This window comes from Sceloporus undulatus, chromosome 4, assembly GCF_019175285.1.
Source record: "Sceloporus undulatus isolate JIND9_A2432 ecotype Alabama chromosome 4, SceUnd_v1.1, whole genome shotgun sequence".
Classification (NCBI taxonomy): domain Eukaryota; kingdom Metazoa; phylum Chordata; class Lepidosauria; order Squamata; family Phrynosomatidae; genus Sceloporus; species Sceloporus undulatus.
Window position 1 is genome coordinate 168,142,298 of NC_056525.1, and position 21,251 is coordinate 168,163,548.

The 21,251-nt window shown below is 41.2% G+C and overlaps 1 protein-coding gene across 1 annotated transcript in view; it reads right to left on the reverse strand.

The window, feature by feature from the left end:
• F13A1 (coagulation factor XIII A chain) overlaps nucleotides 1-16,496 on the reverse strand; it is a 115,964-nt gene extending 99,468 nt beyond the window's left edge. Inside the window, exons 1-2 of the mRNA XM_042465725.1 lie at nucleotides 16,411-16,496; nucleotides 15,610-15,787 (exon numbers count right to left, since the gene is read on the reverse strand). Coding sequence (XP_042321659.1) covers nucleotides 15,610-15,760 — 151 coding nt within the window. The 5' untranslated portion in view covers nucleotides 15,761-15,787; nucleotides 16,411-16,496. The remainder of the gene's footprint in view (nucleotides 1-15,609; nucleotides 15,788-16,410) is intronic.
• Nucleotides 16,497-21,251: the final 4,755 nt, after the last annotated feature.

Sequence of the window (21,251 nt, forward strand, 5' to 3'; positions counted from 1 at the left end):
AGCTCTTTTGCTTTCATAAAAATGCAGGGATATGCCCATAGAACAAATATCCTTTGTGTTGCTTTCTCTGCTAGGACAATCCAAATAAACAAAATGCACCACACTAGTTTTTGATCTTCATCAGGAAAAGACGGTAAAAAAAGAGTCATACAGGAAAGATTTTACTAATGAGGCCAGAGCATTGGCCTCATGGAAAAGGAACAAAATGAATAAGAAATCACAGGGCAGCAAAACACACATTCCAAAGAAGGAGATTATCACACCAGGGTGATAATGGAGAATTCCAAAGACAGTGAAAATTACAGCGACTGATCCTGATAGTATACTTGTGTTCCCACATTTAATGTTCCTATTCACATGACACACACAAGCATCTCATGGCAAAGGTAACCCTTCCTCTGGTCTCCGTTATTACTCACACCTTTGCTTTGTAAAAGCAATAATTTAAATTTGTTCTGAATGTAGTCACTTCGGAGATTATCACACAGGGAAAAAAGTCAGGAGTAAAAGACATAATCCTGGCATAACTGTGCGATTGTACTGAAGATTTTCAGACACCGCTGTGCTCATCCAGGACTTGTCCTGTGAAGAACCTAGTATGCGTCTGGAAGAAACCATTCATGGGGAAGTCCCATGAATGGCTTCTCAATAGCATGAATGAATTGTGAGAATGCGAAAGTTCATCACACTTCATTTGCGTTATTGTGGAAGCAACAAAGGTTATCCAGAATGCATTGCAGTGGAGGCTATCTGTACTCTTTGCCAGGATCAGTTTTGCAGTTGATTTCAGTCTTCTTTTAAGGTATGAAGCATAATTTTGTTTATACTGGATTAAAACAATGTGGTGAAATCATAAATTTTATTTTATTGTCCTTTACTCTGTGTGGGATGGAAATATGATTTCAAGACATACACCTTATTGCCGTAGTGCCAAAACAGCACATGTGCAACATGATCAATTCCAATATACTAATGATTCATTCATGGATGCATGAGAAACGTGAGTGCAAAATTATATGGTAATGTCACAATAATTGTGTGATTGCGTGACTGTGCAAAAATATTGAGCGCTATAGCACTACTGTTGCATTAGTTTTCATTACCACAATTATTGCTGAATTGGCCTTGGTGTGATAATCTCCTTCTTTGAAATGTGTGTTTTGTCATCCCATGATTCCTCATTCATTCATCAAAATAGTAGGGCAGCAGCACTATGGATGTGTTCAAAACACTGACAAACATGGTCTCCAGGGTCCTGTCTGCACTGGCTATGGGCAACCTGAGTATCCTGGCCCAGGACTGCCTCAACCATCCCCCATCGCAAAGGCCTTCAGTTCTAATACTGGGTGGCTGGTAGCATATATGCATCCCACTGACCACCTGATACATTGGTGGTCACTTCACTCTGAGATCAGAATGAGGTGCCCGGCCTAAGTCATATAGCTGGGTGCCTCATTCTAACCTCAGAAGAAGTTATTGGTGATAGCGGCAGACATGCCAGGCAGCTCAGCAGTGGGATTTGCTGTGGACTTTGCTCTCAGTGAATCTCTTACTGACTGAGATCTGCTTTTCTGAGGGTTTTCAACTCCAACATAAGGAGTTTGGCTTTTATTGCCACAAGAATTTGGCTCCTACACCTACGTTTATCTCCAGGTGTGGTAGTATAAGAACTTCTTAAGAGACTCACTGTATTCTGCCAACACTGGACAGATACAGACCCAGTTCTCAAAAAAGGGTGCTTTGTTGCTGCCAATGAAGAAAAACATTTTATTGCATTTTTTTCCTGCTTTACAGCCATGAAGGGCCCTTTCTGCCTCACCTCTTCCTCAAGAGCATCTTAAGCAAACACTTCAAGCAAGCTGAAGACATGTGGGCCAAGATCCTGTATATGTCCATAGTTCCATATCCACATTAACCTGCCCCCCTAAATAAAGCCATTTCAAAACTCTCAGAGAGCAAGGGACTAGTGGTAAGGTGTGCAGCTGTTATCCTAGAGCTGGACTCACTCTGAGAAGCACCACCAGTGATTTCCCAGAATCCTTGGGATGCATCACGTCCATTTAAAAGAAACTAGCTGGATGCATCCCCACTCATCCCCTCAATTTCAAAAAACATGGAAATGATTATAGGGGAGCAGGCTGCATGGCTTACAAGATGTGTTTGGGGACTGGCGTTTGGTTATTGAGTAGGGCAGACCAGAATTCTGAAGCATACAATGGCCAAAAAAAGTGAGTTATGGTGGTGTATGTCCAAATTATCCCATTGTAACTTATTAACATGATGGCAGACTGCCAGAATCTGGCACATTCTGTCACAAGACTGTTGTTGTAGTTATAATATATAGCATGTTTAATGTTTTAAATATAAAACATTATATAGATTTATTGGGAAATGATGAGAGTGATGGGAGGTAATAGACATAATTGGTGTTGGCTCAAAGGAATGCTGTGGCCTGACACAGGAATGTGCAGATGTGTGGAGGCCAGTAGTGTGGACTGGGCTGGGTGAAGGAAGGGGGGGCATGGAAAAAAGGGTGATATGTTTTAATTAGTAAATGAATTAAGATGAAGCCCATGAAATTTTGGAGTGGGCCATTGCGTAATTTTATGCCAGTGTTGGTGGATGATGACACTTCTGTCTGCAGATGTCTTCCTGCGAACATATATGTGTTTCTGAACTAAAGTTTTACTGTTTCCAACACAGAAGACTTATTTACTGAACTCTAGGGACAAAGGCAGAAGACATGGTCTTATTTTTCTTGATTCTTGAAATTAATTAAATAGCTATTTCTTTAGTACTTTAAATAAATATAAATGCTCCAAACATAACACACCCTCTTCCTTTCCATCTCATCATTGCATCTTCATCCACAATAGTACATGAAACAGCCGTTGAAGACATAGCACAAGCCAGCTACTTGAACCATGTTATATTTTCCCCCCTCCACCAAGTGAGTAACCAAAGAAAAAAATAGTGTTAGGGTTACATTGTAAAAGGACTATAAGAATCTGTTATCCCTTACAATTATAACGTAATGCATTTACAAGTTTGTTACTAAGGAACAAGTGACCTGTTTACTTGTAGCTAGTTACTCCCAAGCTCTTCCTGGCACATTCTTTGATTTCTTTTTGGCAGGAGGCAAAGACATTTACAATTTTTCCATGTCTTTTAAGAGCATTTAGACACTTTCTGTACCTGCTTGCCCAGGAATGAGCCCAAATGAACTCAGTGGGACTTAATAAACATACCTGTGTATGATTACATTGCAAATCAGTTTTTTAAAACCACAAATGATTCTGTGCTGGTTTTTGTATTGTTGTTACTTTTGCTGCTCCCTCTAGCCCATATGAACATTTTAAAACTTGTTTTTATTTTCTTCTTATGTAAACTGCCATGGGAACTTGGCTGAAGGGTTAGCCACAAATGCTTAAAATAAAATACCATATATATTTGTGTATAAGTCAAGAAATCTTAGTCAAAAATCGACTCACAAAATCCTGGTTGACTTATCCATAAGTCAATGTAAAGGTGAGAGAAAGATGAGAAACACATCATTCGATCACTCCTTGCACAGGAATGCAGGTGCCACTTGGAGAGTTGGAGGGGCTTTTTGTGAATAAGCCCAGATGCGGGATTGGGGATGAACCAGAAAATTCACTCTGGCTTAATGTCAGTTAACAAACCAAGATAATTAATTAGCTTGTTACTGACATTAAGCAAGCCCACACATCCTAGTTCAGATGTAATGTGGAACTCTCACTTAATGAAAGCCAGAAACTCTAGACCAAAAGCTAGTACACCAGGGAGAAGGGACTGGTTATACAATCAGGGTCAACCCAAGACACTGACTGAGGCCTAGAAGATAACATCCTCTCCCAGTCCTGACACAAAAGCTAACTAGGCAGCTGGGTTTATGCAACACAGATCTTGGTGGGGCATCCTTTATCATACATGGAGGAAGCAGGCTATCTTAGAGGATACAGAAGGAGAAGCATGGCACACAGCTCTGTCTTCCATGCTGGCAGCTCCCAGTGTATGCCACCAAAGTCATATGCCCCATTCTACCTAGTAAGGGTAGGGACAACCCTGCATGCAGGCACCACCACATTCACCCACAGCTTTGTAAACCATGGTTTATGAATCTGAGGAAGAATGTCCAAGGTTAAAAGGTATAGGTAAAGCTTTCCCTTTACAAAATTGCATAGTCATGTAGGGGCAATGCTCATCTCCATTACTAAGCCAAGAGAACCAGCGTTGTCAAAGACAATCCCATAGTCATGTGGCCACCATAACTGTACGGATGCTGTTACCTTCTGAAGTGGTACCTATTTATCTACATGCACTTTTACATGCTTTCAAACTGGTAGGTTGGCAGACGCTGGGGCTAGTGATGAGAGCTCATTCCATCAATTGGCATTTGGGTTTTGAACGGGTGATTTGCCAACCTTGTGGTCATCAAGAGTCAACATCTCAACCTCTGAGCCACCGCATCACGCATGCCCAAACTTGGGCCTAAATCCAACTGCTAGTCTCAACAATGGTAGAGCCATTAGATCAATAGGATTGTGGGCTGAGATCATACATTGCATTCATAACTGCATAAAAGTAGGTACAAATACATCAAGGAATCAGCCTCTGGAATCTAACTTAAACTCAAGGGAGCCATTCCATGCAACAGAGAACAGAAGCACAGGCAAGTGGGGGGCTAGCCTCCTTCCACACCTGAGATGTGGTCCATTGAGACCTCCTGCCCCCAAGCTGCACTGCAAAGAACAGAAGCATGCACTTATTGTGTTGCAGCTCAGGGATGGCAAGTGCTAGTCATGTCATTCTGAAGTGCCCCACTCCCCCTCACAGACCTCCATCACACAGAGTGACTCCCTCAGGTTTAAGGTGAGTTGTGGAAGGTATTTATGATTGTCACAATAGTGCCATGATTTGTGTGCCTCCACATCATTTCTGACTTATGGCCATCCTCTGAGGCTGAGAGAGTGTGACTTGCTCATAAAGACTCAGGTCTTTATGCTCGAGTAGGGATTTGAATTCTGGTATCCAGAGTCATAGTCCAATGCTAGACCACTATACCATGCTGGCCCTTTCCTGACTATGTACCATAGGTGAAAATTGAACAGGTATGAATCTGTATCTCTAGGTTACAAATCCATAACTGCAATGCAGAATGCCCTCTGAGGTAGCTCAAGACTTATTATTATTATTATTATTATTATTATTATTATTATTATTAACCTTTATTTATAAAGCACTGTAAATTTACACAGCGCTGTACATAAATTTTTTAGACGGTTCCCTGCCCTCAGGCTTACAATCTAAAAGACACGACACAAAAGGAGAAGGGAGTGGTGGTGGGGAATAGGATCAGGTCCAGCAGATCTTCTCCACCTCCGAGGCCTGGACCAAGGTAGATGGACTGGAGGAAGGGCTTGGCTTCTTGATGGATGGTTAAAAGGAGGCTTCCTGGGTCAGAGAGGGGCTCACCTCTGGGAATGCTTCTCTAAACAATATAGTCTTTAATTCAGTTTTGAAACTGGGTAGAGGAGTGATGAGGTGTGCATGTGGGGGAAGAAGGTTCCAGGAGTAAGGGGCAGCAAGCGAGAAGGGATGAATTCGGGAGGGAGCAGTGGTAGTCCTTTAATTAAGTCAGTGGTAGACTTAATGTAAATTCTCTTGATTCCATTGATTTCCTCTAATTGGAAACCAGCAATTGTATTCAAGCCATTTCCATTACAATTTGCTAGAAATCCTTGCCCTTTCCCCCCTCTGCATCTGTGCCTAGACTGCAGATTCCTTTAGGGGGAAGGGTTGCCTTGCCCTATTTTTGGTACCTTTCTGCTGGCTCTTGAAGTTTCTCTCCTTCATGAGGCATTTGGTTTTACCCTGACGTTTTAAACAATTTCTTGTCTAACTCAGTCTGTCAACTCCTTTTTTATTGCTGTCTTGGTAGAATGTGTATTCCTTATTGGATTGCCAGTTTTGACTGCATCCCTATCCATATCTTTGGTTACAGCTGCAAGTCTGCAGAAAAGATAGGATACAAATCAGGCATTAGCAATGCAGTGCAGCCTGCAAATTCCATGCAACCACCCAAGGCCCCCAGTGGTTAAAAATGTTCCAAAATGTCCCAGAATTATTTCTGTAGGGAGTTGAGGAAATTTTGACCCCACTCGACAGCTGAATATACTGTCTGAATTTAAAACAGCATTAAAGACCAATCTCTTCTGGCAGATATATCCTGATCATTTTTAAACTGTGAAATGTAAATGTTAAATTTTAGACGTGAATTGTTATAATATGTGTACAGTTTATTTGTCCATTTAAATTGATGTTTGTTTTAACAAGTGTTTTAACTTATGTTGTTTGTTAATTGTTGTTGTTCCCTGCCTTGATCCATAGGGAGAGGTGGATCATCATCATCGTTACCATTATCATCATCATCATCATCATCATCTGGGATTCCACGAGAGGTCAAAACAAATGTTTGCAAAAAAAATTCAAAATCCTCCCCCCCCCCCCCTAAAAAAAAATCCTTCAAAATGCTTCCGGGGGGGGGGGGGCAGGAAGGCCCCGAAACATGTTGAAAGTGTCCTCTAGAGGAAGTTTGTATACATTGAGGGGCAAAGAATTTGATTTTTGTTTTGTTGGAACAGGTACAGTGGGGGTGTGACCTTCCAAGGTTTTCTGGGGGTGACTAATGCAACCCCTAGTCTTCCACAGTTGCCCATCCTGGGTATAAATAAAGGAGGAAAAGGAGGACGAGGTGGATGGGTCCACCAACAACATCTAGATCTGCCCTAAAGAGTACCAGCAAGTTGTAGCAAATTCTAGCAATGCATCTATTTCATTTTCATTGCTGTGTAATAATTCACAACATCTTTTTTTTTTAAAGGGGAGAGGAGGGGAAGGAAAAATTGAGCGTGTGACCAGGGGAGTCTGTGAGCTGCCTGATGTTGCAGTGTTAACTCCTTCCTAGAAAAAGGTCACTGAACAAATCAAGAGTGCATCCAGCCCAGCATCCCAAATGATCCAACTCTCCATGATATTCCCCATCTCCATGGCAGCAGATTCTCATCGACATCCCGCCCCCACTGGTTCTTCCCGCCGGGACCATCTGCTTACCTCATTCCCTTGTATACATGCCAGCAACCAGTTTACACAACAACCCTGGCAACACTGTTGATAATTTATGTCAGGAAATCCCTATGGGGTTTTCTATCAGGATGATGGCAGTGCATGCAGTAATTGTCTTCCCAGCCCCACAAACTGCATCCTCAGTTCCATCAGTGGCCAAAAAATATGCAAAATTCCAAAGTATGAGAGATGCACTATTTAAATGGTTTAAACATACATAGAACTGGAGAAAGTGGGATAATGATTAAGGTCATTGCCTCAGATCAGCCTTTCCACATCCTGGCACCCTCCAGATCCAGCATTCTCCCACCTTCCCCACTGATATTCAACTGGGGATGAATATGCCACATCTGGACAGTGACAGTTTGAGGAGAGACTGCCTAGTCCCTTAAAGAACATTGAAGGGATAGTTCAGGGAAGAGAATGGCAGATGAGTAGAGATCATCATCCTGTGCTTTTGGGAAATAGTTGCATAGGCTACTTTCAATACACTGAAACTGTGAAATCATTCTAGATGACTCAGGAATGGCCTCTTCTGATTTGACTAAATCTGTGCTGTTTGCAATGTATTGGCACCAATGGGAGATTTCTCCAAGCACAATTAGGATACAGCAAAAGAGCACTGGGGTGTAGCTGTGGCAGGGAAAAGGAAAACAGGGCATCACTCTTCCAAATAAGAATTCCACCCCAATTAAATTTTCCTTCAGTCCCCAAATTTCTAGCATAGCAGAGACACTCAAAATCACTCACAGCTAGAACACTTATATTTGCTGTCTTTGCAATTTCCTTGGTAACTTTGCCTGCTTTGAATGCCTAAACTGTATCTAAATGCTCAAAATACTGGAACTTTGGGGACTGAAGGAAAATTTAATTTAGGAGGCAGATTTCTTATCTGTTAGGGCAAGGGTAGGCAACCTTTTTGAGCCGGGGGCCGGGTTGCTGTCCCTCAGACAACTGGGGGGCTGAAGCCAAAAAATAAATAATTAAATATTTTTTAAAAAAACAATTAAATAAATAAATAAGCCGGGACAAATGTAGGACAAATTTTTCAAATGGTGGACACTTTTTTTAAAAAAAAGTGGAGGACACGCAAAAAAAATTGCTGATTTTTTTAAAAATGTTAATATAAATGCATGTTTCTGAGGCTTCTATAGACTATTGCCCCTGCGCGCGAGAGGCCAAAGGCCCGGGTGGCAATCGACGGCAGGACCGGGCTGGGTCGGTCCCAAAGCCTCGCCGGGCCACATCCGGCCCACAGGCCACAGGTTGCCTACCCTTGTGTTAGGGCAATGGCATCGCATCTCCCCCTCCCCAGCAGATACACCCTGAGAAGAGAAATTTTCCTCAGAAGCACACTGTAAAATGTTCCTTCTATGTTTTGTGTGATCCTGATAATTGCAAACACACACAATATCTAATGTTATTTGAGTGGCATTTAAAAAAAACAACAGCAATACTTGAATATGAAATGCAAGGTGTCATTTCTAGTTTGGCCCTTACATTTGGGTGTGACAAAGCCCAAGCTCAGATATAAACATATGCTTGCTTTCAGGCAGGTCACTGTAAACATCAGTTTTAAACCTGTGAAATGGGAATAACTATGATCTGCCTCACCAGCTGTTGTGAAGTTGAACTGAATATGGTAGAGTAATCAATAAATAAAAACAAATAAAACAGATGATGGGTTCATATGGGCACAGGTTCACTTATAAACAAATGGGAGCCAAGAAAAGTATATGATAATATCCCAGTGAAATTAAGGCATTTCTTCTTCTTTTTTAAAGTGGGGTTTCTACAGAAATAAGAACTCATAGTGAAGTGATGAGTGTGGTAATGCAAATCTCAAATGACACCTTCTGTAGCTCTTACTTTCTCCAGATGGAGGATATGGCCTCCCACTAACAATTCCTGGTTCAAATATGCCATGAATGTCTTTTTAGAATTGTTGGGGTAAGAATTAGGAACCTTCTGTTCAGTGTGCTGTCAGTAATGTGTCCTATAACATCTTCATGGAAATAAAAAATGCTCAAGCTTTGTAAAGAATGCTCAGGCTACACCCGCCCATGCTGGCCATTGGGCTCTTTTGGGTAGAAATCATTTCCTAACAGGGCTGGTGACTTTGCTGGGCCACTTCCTGCTCATGCATGTTACTCAGCTGAACTCCTTGCCTGATAGACTGCAATAGGGACTGCTCCCAAGCCAATATGCATGTGTTTCCTTTCATTAATGCAGTTGTGGCAAGAATGGGGGCTCATGTGATAAGCTCCTTTATTTCAGCTCTGAGCCCACCTGTGATAGGCACCTACACATTCAGCTTCAGCAGTCAGTAATGAGTTTGAACAGGTGAACTGTCAGGAAAGTCCTGTGGTTTTTCTTCCTGAGACAGAACAACAATGCTGCCCCATTCCCAATGCCAGATCATGGCACAAGAGTAGCTGGGCACAATGGTGATGAGTTCACCATTAAGCAGTATAGAAATGTAAATGCTATTGCTAAATGCTATTTCTAATATGAAGGCATGGCTGGGGAAGTGCCATTGTACCTACCAGCCACACATTCAGTCTTCTCTGTGTTCTGCCAAAAGTTTAAATTGGGTTGGGAAATATTATTGAGCCAAATTAAAACATGCGAAGAGTCTAAGAGGAAGGTATGCATTCAAGCCATGAGTTAGGCCAGATGGAATTCTTACCCATTTAGACTTTTTCCCACCAAATATATCAAGCAATCCTCAAGTGTGTGCATGCCAACACAGGAATAAGCCTCAGTACAACAGTTTCCTGAGTTGCAAAGCAAATCTCAGTTCCATGCAACTACTCCCTGGCTTTAAATGGCCTCTCATCTACAACAGGTATAACAGAAACAGCTTGCGTCCTAATCAAGGAACCACTACAGGCTGAAGGCTCCCTACCCTAGTGTGACAAACCTCTTCTTCACCAAACCTCTTTTACCTCAGTGGGCAGTCCTAGAGGATATTGTACACCCACAGCTGTCCCAATATGTAAAGTTTCAGACTACTTTTATTTATAATCTATGGGTTTACTTTGTTAGTCGCGTGGAAAATAATTCCAGGTTTACACAAGCTTGAATAAAAGAACAATAAAATTTTATTTAAATGTTGGTTGTCAGTGTTGCATTTGTTATAAGATTATGTTCACTTGTTCATGTTACACTTTGTTTCAACTTTATAAATCTATTAAACAACAAGTATTCTCTTTTAGGGCCCTCACGCTATCTTTATGTACTGTGGTCTTTCCAACCTTATTTCTATATTAGCCCTCAGGCTCTCTATCCCCAAAACTCCCTCACTCTGAGCTTGGTCTTAAAGCTCAGTCCTTTTCTTCTGAACTTTTTAGTCCTCACAGTCCCTCACTTCTGGATTCTCACAAAACCAGGCCTTCACTGTTTGAACCAAAACCCTATCAAACTCTCCCTCTCAGCAACAGCCCTATTTATCTTCTCCAGCCTTCTCTTTGGCTGGCACCAGCTCTCTTCATATTGGTTGTTGCTAGACAGGACCATCTCTGCCAGCTCTCCACACCTAGATCCAGACAGAGCAACTGTATGTGCAAGGACTCCATCTTGCAAACCTTGTCAGTCACACCTACAGATATTCCATGTACTGTACACTTTGTACATTGGGGGCCACTGACAGTTCTGCCCCCCTACCATTGACATGCTCATATTTTCCAATACATCATACGATCAGGACTAAGCATTCATGCTCATACTCATGTCCTCCTCAGAATCATCAATTTCTTTTTCCTTGCAACAGATTGGCTAAGATTTGTATGTACAGTCTCCCCTCTGTTTTCATGGACTTGAGATCCACAGTTTTGATTATTCAGGGAAGGGCAACCTCCATTAAAGTTAATGGTGCCTGTGCCTGTGGTGGGAACGTACGCCCATTCAAGCCTATGGGGCTTGAATATATGTGAATTTCGAAATTTATGAGGGGGGGGCGGTCCAGAATGGATCGCCCGTGAATTTGGAGGGAAGACTGTATTCAGAAACTCACATAATATACTAACAGGGTTGCCCTTTTGGATACTAGCACAGAGTTAAAGTGTTTCATTGATTTCTTTCTTCGTAGCCCCCCCCTCCCCAAAGTAGTAGATTTTTTAAAACTTGTTTGATTTATCGTGAATATTGGTTGGTGCTAATAATGCTAATAATTAAGATATTGGATTACTGCCAATCTGTAAAATAATAATAGAAGATATTTTTGTACATCTCTTGACAGCTACAAAGTTTAAGTAACAATTGTCAGAATCAATTTGTTTGTATTATTAGTACAAATTGAGTCTCCCTTATCTGAAATTCAAAAGTCTGGAATATTCCAGAATCCAAAATTGTCCAAATGGGTAGCTGAGATAGTAACACCTTTGCCTTCTGATGGTTCTATGAATACAAACTTTGTTTCATGTAATTTCAAAATTACTTTCAATATATATATGGTATAAACAAAAAAGATGAATTTCGTGTTTAGACTTTGTCCTATCTCCAAGATAGTTCATTATGTATATGCAAATATTCCAATATCTCCCCACCCCCCACCCCCAAAAAAATCAAAATCCAAAACATTTCTGGTCCCAAGCATTTTGGTTAAGGAAGGCACGTTACAGACCGCCCAAAACGGGCGGCCTCGCGCTGCTACCGGTTGCTGCGTCCGGGAACCGCAGCAGCCAAACCGCGCGGTTCCCAGACGCAGTGGAGAAGAAGTGCCTAAATGGCGCTTCTTCTTGCACCCTGGATGGGATGCCGCGAGGCACTACTCGCGCACTCGTGGCGTCACATTCAGGGTGCGACGTGCGGACGCTATACGTCCGATACGTCAACATGGCGGCTCCTGTCTATATAGGGCGCCACCATTTCATATGCGCATAGGGTTGGGGCAAGAAGAAGTCACACCCCTTCCTAACCCTAGTACGCGTACTATATGCCCGTCTGTAACGGGACGAAGATTCCACATACATTATTCTTATTCTTATTACAACACCATCATAGATTGTCATAGATTGTAAGCATCCCTGATGACTTACAATATGATATATGACAAATGGAGAATAATACAATGATTGACTTATGGATGAATTTAGACTCTGCCTTTCTCCTGCCATGGGACCCAGGAAGACAGGGATGTAGCTGGGAGGGGGGATATGAGTGCACTGTCCCCCAAATAAGAATTCTAGCCCTTCTCAAATGTTTGTTCAGTCTCCAGATTTCTAGCATTGTGTTAACTTTGGTTGACTTTTAGAAATACAGGTTAGGTGTCCAAAAAAGGGGGATAAGCAAGTTACTAAGGAAATGTAAACACAGCAAACATAAGATTTCTAGGTGTGAACAATTTTCAATGTCTCAGTCTCTGCAATGCTAGAAATTTGAGGACTGGAAGAAATTTTAATTGGATGAAGAATTCTTACTGGAGGGTGAGGCCATCATTCCCACAACCTGTAGCAACACCCATGGTACAAAGAGAAGGAAATGTAACCATAAGCAGTGGAAGAATATGTGATTGTTTCAGCTGGACATGCTTAAACCTAGATCCAAAAGAGCATGGGAACATCCCATGTGTGTCATGGCCTATTCCAACAGTGAGTAATTTTCTGCTGAGGAAGAGTGAAAGTCAGAGCCAAGGCAAGACACTTTGTTGCTCAAAGCAATGAATCAGGTGTCATGCGCGTGCGCACGCACACACACACACACAGTCCTGCCACAGGAAGAAGCGAATTAACCTATCAGTTCAACACCTCAGTTCAACTGATGTGTTAAAAACATATTTAGGGAGTGCAAAACAGCTCTATCAAATAGAATGGCCAGAGAATGAATTGCTGGGCCACTGCTATTGCTGTTCCTAGCATTTGCCACCTGAAACTGTTGCCTCATTTGATTTCTAAGCTTATCTCATTAACAAATAAGCTGGCTTACCTCTTCCAGCTTGAATTCAGGATGCGGGATGCTCCCGAATGTTATCATATCTAAATTGCAGCTGATCTAGCCTAGATGCTGCCACCCAAATGCATCCCGGGCCAAAGCTTTGCCCAGCCAGCACTTTTTCAAAGTCGGGAGCTTCCAACTTCAAAAACTGGCCAGCTGAGAGAGACTTTGACCAGGGATGCATCCGGGCAGTGGCATCTTGGCTAGATCAGTGGCAATTTAGATATGATAACATTCGGGGGCATCCTAGATCCTGAATTCAAGCCGGAAAGAAGCAAGCCAGCTTATTTGTTAATGTAATAAGCTTTTTCATGTTAGAGCCATCCAGGAAGAAGCAAAACAAAACAAAAACCATACTTCATGGAGCATTTATCCCTGCACACTTGGGAACACCTCTTGCATACTCCACCTTGCTGCAGCTTCCTGGGATCAAACAACAAGTGGTGCATTTTAATAATAAATTCATACCTTCCACCTGTCCCAGTTTGGCAGGTACAGTCCACATTAAGCTTTGGCCTTCCCATATTTTTAGCTCCTTTTAAAATATCCCTATTTTAACTACTTTCCACCTTTCTCCCCAGCTTCCTTGAACTGCTGCAAACAGAGTTCAATGTGCCAAAGTAGTTTGCACCTCATTAACTGAGAAAGGGTGAGAAGAGAGGCGGGAAAAGAATCTTGCCTTTCTCAGTAGGCTCAGGCTAAAGCAAACTGCTACAGCATCTCTTGGCTTGTGTGCTCTTCCTCACTAACAACTTCTGCCATTTTGAACCACACATGTCCTGGTTTCCATCTCTGAAATGTTGGAGACTATATAAGCTTGCTTAAAAGTGGCCATTTTTATTTTGAAGGAAAAGAAGCCATAAGCGCCGGTCTGATTTGGAAGATTTTTTTAACAATCAGAGACTGACAGCTGCTTTTTCATTGAAGAAAGTGTAAATATAAAAGCATTAATAGCATCCTCTGTAGTTTGGTCTTCAGTCTAGATGGAACATTGCATGGGAAATCATTTGACCTACAAGAATACCCTTGTAGGGTATGCCATCCTCTCCTATCTTGCTTAACAGCTAAAGACACTGCACTGTTCAAGACAAAGGAGAAAATGGTTTCCCAGACTCTAGGTCACTGTTTGTCCCTAGGTCATTTCCCTGTCCCTAGGTCATCTGTACTGACACTTTAATGTTACTCAAAAGTTAGAAGGGAGAAACTAACAAAGCACTAAGATATGGTATGTCAAGTAAATTCTATATATCCCAAAGAAAAGTAACCACCAGTTAAACATGAATTTAGTAAACATGATACTAAATTATATTTTGCAATGACACCATAAGTTTAGTTCCTTATAACTTTTGTATTGTTTGTGATACCCAGCATCAATAATGTGACAGTGTTCTCTTCTCTGCCTGATGGGAAAGAGCTACTTGTGGCAGTGTAGAACAGACCTTGCTTTAAACAAAAGAAAATGGTGGGTTGGGGTGGGGGAATTAAGAAGGAATGGCTGAGAAACTGCCAGTGCTACCACCAAGCACCTGCCACCTGAGTCGATTGCCTCCTTCTGACTAGGGTTGTGTCTGCATTGCAGAAACAGTGCACTGTTTTAACTGCCATGGCTCCTTGCTTTGGAATCCTGGGGTTTGTAGTTTGCTGTGTCACCAGAGCTCTTTGACAGAGGAGGCTAAATATCCCACAATACTACAAATCCCAGAATCCCAAAGCATTCAGCCATAGCAGTTAAAGTAATGTCAAACTGCATTATTTCTGCAGTGCAGATGCAGCCTAAGACTACGGACTTCAGGTTTCTACAAAAACAAATAATAATAATACTGGGAACTGTGTTGAAAATTCAGGTTACTTCATGAACCCATTTATCTTGTGCAATTCAGGGAATGGATAACTTTTTAAAGACTTTTGTTTGAAGAGATTCTCTGGGTATCCACGTTACACTGAGGACCTTTATTTTGTGTTCCCTTACTATCAGTCAAATTGGGTGAGCAATTACAACCTTTTACCCTGTAGCCAACCCTATAATATTGGGAGACACATGCAACATCATGTAAAGTGTCATGTAAATCTGTTGCTCCAGATTTCTGATCAGAGGTTGATATGTAGATTAATAAAATCTCAAAATGCAGTCCGTGGCATCAGATAACCAGCACCCAATGTGACTCTAAGTCTAAATGATCTACATGAATCCAGTGGGATTGCAAGATTATAATTCTCTATGTGTATTGGCATACCCTCTCACCTTTTGTTCTGTTCAACCAAAGAGAGAAAAGAGGAATTGCCTACAACCACCAAATTAAGACATGATGGATAAAGGCCAGGATTTCAACACAGATTAGATCCCTTCTGCACAGATAACTCTTAAACCCAGGTTCGTGTGTGTGTTTTAATTCTGAGTTCATATTTTAAGAAATAGTCTGGAAGATATATTCTCTAAACCTCAAAGTTTTGCATCATGTCTGATCTAGATAGGTGCCTGGAGATCTCACAAGTGTGTTTATCGTAGTTAAGTGATGTGACTTGTCATACCTTCCAGCTTAAATCCCCTTGGCACCGCACCAATCGTCTCCATGGTAGGAACCTCTTCTTCTTCTTCATTGGAGACATTAGGTGGGAGTGCTCTTCGCCCACTCAGAACCACTTTCTTCTTCTCTCTCTCTGCAGCTGTTGGTTCAGTCATTGCTGCTGTCTATCTCTCTGATATCCTCTTAAAAGGAAGAAAGTGGGGAAGGGGAAAGGGGGAAATGTTGGTGAGTCAGCACTGTTCTAAAGCTGCTGTGCTACAAAGATAGGATTTTATTTTGTAGTCATAGAAAAGATACAGGAAAACCAAATGCATAAGACTTTAGCCTATCAGAATATTTATTCCCTAGGTTCTGCTGATGGTGGCTGCATGACAAAATATAGTTGGAAAGAAGATCAAGAATTTTTAAACTAAAGAAACTTCTGAGTAACTAAGCAATTCCAAACTTTTTTTTTAAACCACATGCTAACACATATGGGTCGGGGAGACGCTTGAGTGACATGTTTTAAGAGCTAAACAATATACAGCATACAGATCTCTGCACTATTTTTCTAGAAAAAGAAAATTTTGTTATTTCACATACAACAACTGACTAACAAAAGAGATCTCCCTGGGTGACTGGGTCAAAAACAGGGGTGGAGAAGGCTTTCTGGAAATGCCTCTAAAACCTATGACAGCCTGCTTGCAAAATGCCTCATATTAAATCACTCCAGCTTGCATTTCAAACTCCCAGTCAAGCAACTGTGCAAAACATGGACAAATTATTGGACTAGCATTAAGCATTCAGTCTGCAAGAAAAGAGATACCTTGTGCTAATAAAGGCAGTTCCCTCTGTTTTCTCCTCAGTTTCCCCAAATACAGCAAACTGGCAAAAGAGATGCTTCAGCAATTGCTATATATGGTCTCTCTCCTTCCCACCCACCCTCCACCCTCTTTTTCCTCCTCCTCCCTTCCACGCCTGCAACAGGACAGCTTCTTTCCTCAGACACCAAAAACTTCAGTGGAGACTTGTTTTACTCTGCCTTTCTAGTTCATCCTGCTTTAACACAAAGAAAACTGTTCATGGGAGCTGGTGGGAAAATGTTTGGTTCTTGTTCCAAGAGGCAAATGAGTACCAAACCTCAGAGGTGTGCCTGGGGAGAAAAAAATATAACACAGCTGGGCTCAGACAAAAGTGGGAGTGAGGACTTTGTGAGCCATTAAAATAGTCTCGATGTCCTTGTTGGATGATGCATCATATATGTCCTAGGACAATCCCAGAACATGGACCTGCAAGTACTAAAAGCATCTCAGCGTAATTGAAAGCTCAAAATAGCTGGTGCTGAGTCCAGTATAAATGTATTTATCACCTCAAGGTAGTTTGGAGAGAGGCTGGAAAATTAATAAAAAGAGATCAGTTAATCATCAATATGCTTAAAAATCTCATTCAATTACATTTACATGAAAAATGGGACTTTTTTGCTTTCAGTTACCAAAAGCCCTATCAGAATGAAAATGAAAAATCACATCCATGATTTCACTTCCTATGCCATCTTCGTTTTGAGGTTTGGAGAGAAGGAAGTACTGCATAAATTTTTGGAAACTTCATTCCTCACCTACCTCATCAACACCCTTCCTTTCCCTTTCCATCATCTTATCACCTCACATACTTTCTTTCTTTAGGTTACTAATTCTCATACAGATTCCAGAAAAAGTCCCAGCGTTAAGCATTTCAACATTAAGTTACCTGGAACAGATGAGGAATTTCTCCATATTGTGTCTAGGAGAGGAGAGATTATTTAGGTGCAAAGACTGCTATAACTCAAGGTGCCCTGTGACCTGCAACTTGTAATTCCTCCATTCCAAGGATTTTTTTCCCCAAACAGTGGATAATAATTTTGCAAGAATCCAGGTGGCTTTGGTCAAATAGTCAGTTGGATAACATATATTTTAATTAGTTAAATCTTTAATTAATAAATAATTTAATTGATAACTAAACTCTGGAGAATCATATTGCTGAAATTTCAAATCTAATTGCTTTGGTTAAAAAATACAGTTGTTTCTTCTTTTTGTTTGCAAATTTCCATCTTAATTCATTTTAATTACAGTGTGTCCTTGATATATACTGGTAATTTGTTTCAGGACCCCCCATAGATACCATTATCCATGGATGTGCAAGTCTCATTATATAAAACAAAACAAACAAGCGTCATTTATATACCGCTTCATACTGCCTAAGCAGCGTCCAAGTGGTTTACAACTGTAAGCTAATTTGCCCCCAACAACCAGGGTACGCATTTTAGCGATCTCGGAAGGATGCAAGCCTGAGTCAAGCTTGAGCCCTTTTGCTGGTCTTGAACTCGCAACCTTGTGGTTTTGAGTGAGCGGCTGCAGTACAGGCATTTAACCACTGCACCACCACAGCTCCTACCACCAAGGCTTCTGGTGGTATACAATGTTCTGGTAAAATGGTGTCCCTTATATAAAATGGCAAAATCTATAGGACAGGGATCAGCAACTATAGCGGGTCTGAATGCCAGTTCCTTCATTTGGGACCAACATGGGCCACACCATATTGCGTCTATCATGCCACCAAAATTCAGATGCAAACCAGAAAAACTGTGATAAAACAAGGAGGAAGGTCATGTTGTAGAAAGTTTTTCATGGCCGCCTCCAAAATATACTTTAAAGGAGAATTGCTGAAATCTGGTCACATGATTTTGGGGATAGGATGAGGCACAAGATGACTTTGTGGTCCACATGAAACTATATCTTTTCTACCTCTGCTGCAGGGAAACCTGAATTACTCAACACAGAATGATAAATTGGGTCAGCAACACAGCAGAAGTCATTAGCAGTCTGCTTTCCTCTAAAGATATGTTACAATTACATGTCTCATTTTTTGGCTCACTGATTCCACCACAAAACTGTTTTCTTATTCTTATAATAGATCCTTAATGAGATGAATTCTGTCCTTATGGGCCCAAAGCATGTTGTCAAAAGGAACACCAAATCCCACTGCATGCTTTGATTACGATTGTAGAATTTTATTTATCTTGACTGCCTCCTGCATCAAATGATGTAAAAAAAGAAAGTGTCATTTGGTTAAATAAATTAAAATAGACAATTCCAACACCTCTGTTAAATTTGGGGGGAAATTTGAAGAAAAATGCAATGAAATGTTGTTATGAAAGCAAGTTTTTTTTAACAAAACACCTGGAATTATGTTGTCATATCAAGAGCAAAGATATGTTTCAAAAATTAATTACTAAGAGCTGTCATGTCATTAACAGTTCTTTGACAGCAAGTCTAACAAATACTCACTGGGAATAACATTTCCACGATATTTTCAACAAGGTAGTAATTCATTCAGAATCTCAGAGTATTAGCTGTGAACTTTCGTGATTGGATCCATGGCCCCTTGTTAGCATCAGCAAGGTGGAAGGTTTAATCGTGCAACTTGCTAATAATAAAACCTCAGGTGAAGATGGTATACCTAACAGGATCTTCAGATACAGTTTAGAATTCTGGGCACCTATTATTGTTAGACTTTTTGAACTTGTCAAATTAATGGGATGCATACAAACCCTTCCAGTTGGCAAAGGGAATAGCTCAATGGCAAAGTACATGCTTTGCATGCTAAATCTGAATATTGATTGCTGGTTTAACAACAACAATAGCAAATACATTTCTATACCACTTATCAGTGAACTTAGGCCCGGAACAGATGGGCCTTTGAGGTGCCCTCATCACGTGAGAAGGTTGCCTGGTGGGCAGAGCACCAACACTCCCGGCAACCCTTGCATGTGACAAGGGCGCCACAGCTGCAGTGCGCCCACCAGACGGGGTGCATAACGGTGATGTCGCAGCTGTGCCACTTCCAGATTGGGCGGCACAACTGCGACATCACCGCCCCGGCTCTGTCACTTTCTGGCGTCACAGCGGCGCTGCAAAAAGGAGCCACTTCTGGGCACTCCTTTTTTGCTCCACAGCAGTGCAGTCTCTACCCCGCCTTAGCACTCTCTAAGTGGTTTATAATATATAAGCCAATTTCCCCCAACAAGCCAAGTACTCATTTTACCAAGCTACAAAAGGATGGAAGGCTGAGTCAGCTTTGGAGCCCTGGGATCAAACTTAGAACCTTGTGGCTGCAATACCAGCATGTAACCACTGCGTCACCAGAGCCCCTTATTTCTCCACATAAGGTATCCATGCAGCAAAGTTGGGATAAATCTTTGCCAAAGGTCTTGGAGACTTCTGACCAGATGTGTTTGACTACAACTCCCATTGCCACCAGTTGGCCTGGTCAGTGGGAATGATATCTACAGGATGCAAGACTGAGATGTTGAACTAAACAATACATGGAACCATGATCTGAGCTGTCAGAGCAGGAGACTTGTATAATTCTTTCCAGACTAGAACACCCTTGCTGACCTGCCCCCCCGCCCCATCCTCCATCTTTTATCTTTCACCCCATCCGGATTCCGCTTGAAAATTTTTATCTCATTTTAGTATATTTATATATTAATGTTTTTAATTTTTCTTTTTTAGTTTAATCTCTTTTTAGGACTCAGTTGTGTTTTTTATGTTAGGGGGATGGTTGGGGATTTTGGAATTTGTAATGCATTTCTCTTTTAATTGTATGTTATTTTACTGCTGTAATCCGCTTGGATTCCCTGAGATTAAGTGGAATAATAATAATAATAATAATAATAATAATAATAATAATAATAATTTCTAAAGTACATTTAATCTGTTCAAATTAGAGCAGCCACATGTTTAAGTTTATACATAAAGGAGAGCCCTGTGCTTGAAGAACTGTCAGAGGACAATCCTCTGCTTGAAGACACCTTCGTTTTTTAAAAACTGCCCAGTCCAAATCTAGTTTAAAGATACAAATCCATAAGAAAGGATCTTGCAATTATACATCAACCCTGAGCACCTGAGTAATAGACTGAGCGATCACAAAAGTTATGGAGACACAGTATTCCTTATTATGGTGAGTTATATTGTATTTCTGTTCAAATTACAGTAATTTCAATACACACACACACACAAAGAAGTAATGTATAGAAATACATGTAGATACATACAATGTATAAAAATTTAAAAATGCAGATGGGAAATAGTGATACAGACTGTGCTGGATGGGGTTACGCTCCCCCTAAAGACACAAGTTCACAGTTTGGCTGTACTCCTGGACTCAGACTGGGCCCAGATTTCTGTAGTGGCCAACTGCCTGCTTCAATACTTAAAGTTAGTGCACTAACTGCATCTGTGCCTAATGCATGATCTGACCACAGTGATCTGGCCACAATACTAAAATAAAAACAAACACTTAAAAAGGATAAAAAGCAGTTAGTAGAATTTAAAGCATATTTTAGTAACATTCCATTTGGATTACTGTAATGCACTCTATGTGGGGCTGCCCTCAAAGGGTGTTCAGAAACATACATGGTCACAAAGAGCTACAGACAGGGTGTTAACTGGGGCTGGTTGCAGGGATCATACAAGTCCACAGCTCCATCAGCTCTGCTGAGTACTTCTCTGTATCCAGGCACAATTCAAACTGCAGATTTCGGGAAGTGGTAGCTTGTTGGGTATTTGTACCAGGAAACAGTAGACTCAGTTGCTATGGGTGAGTGCAAGGGTGAGTGCAGTACATATA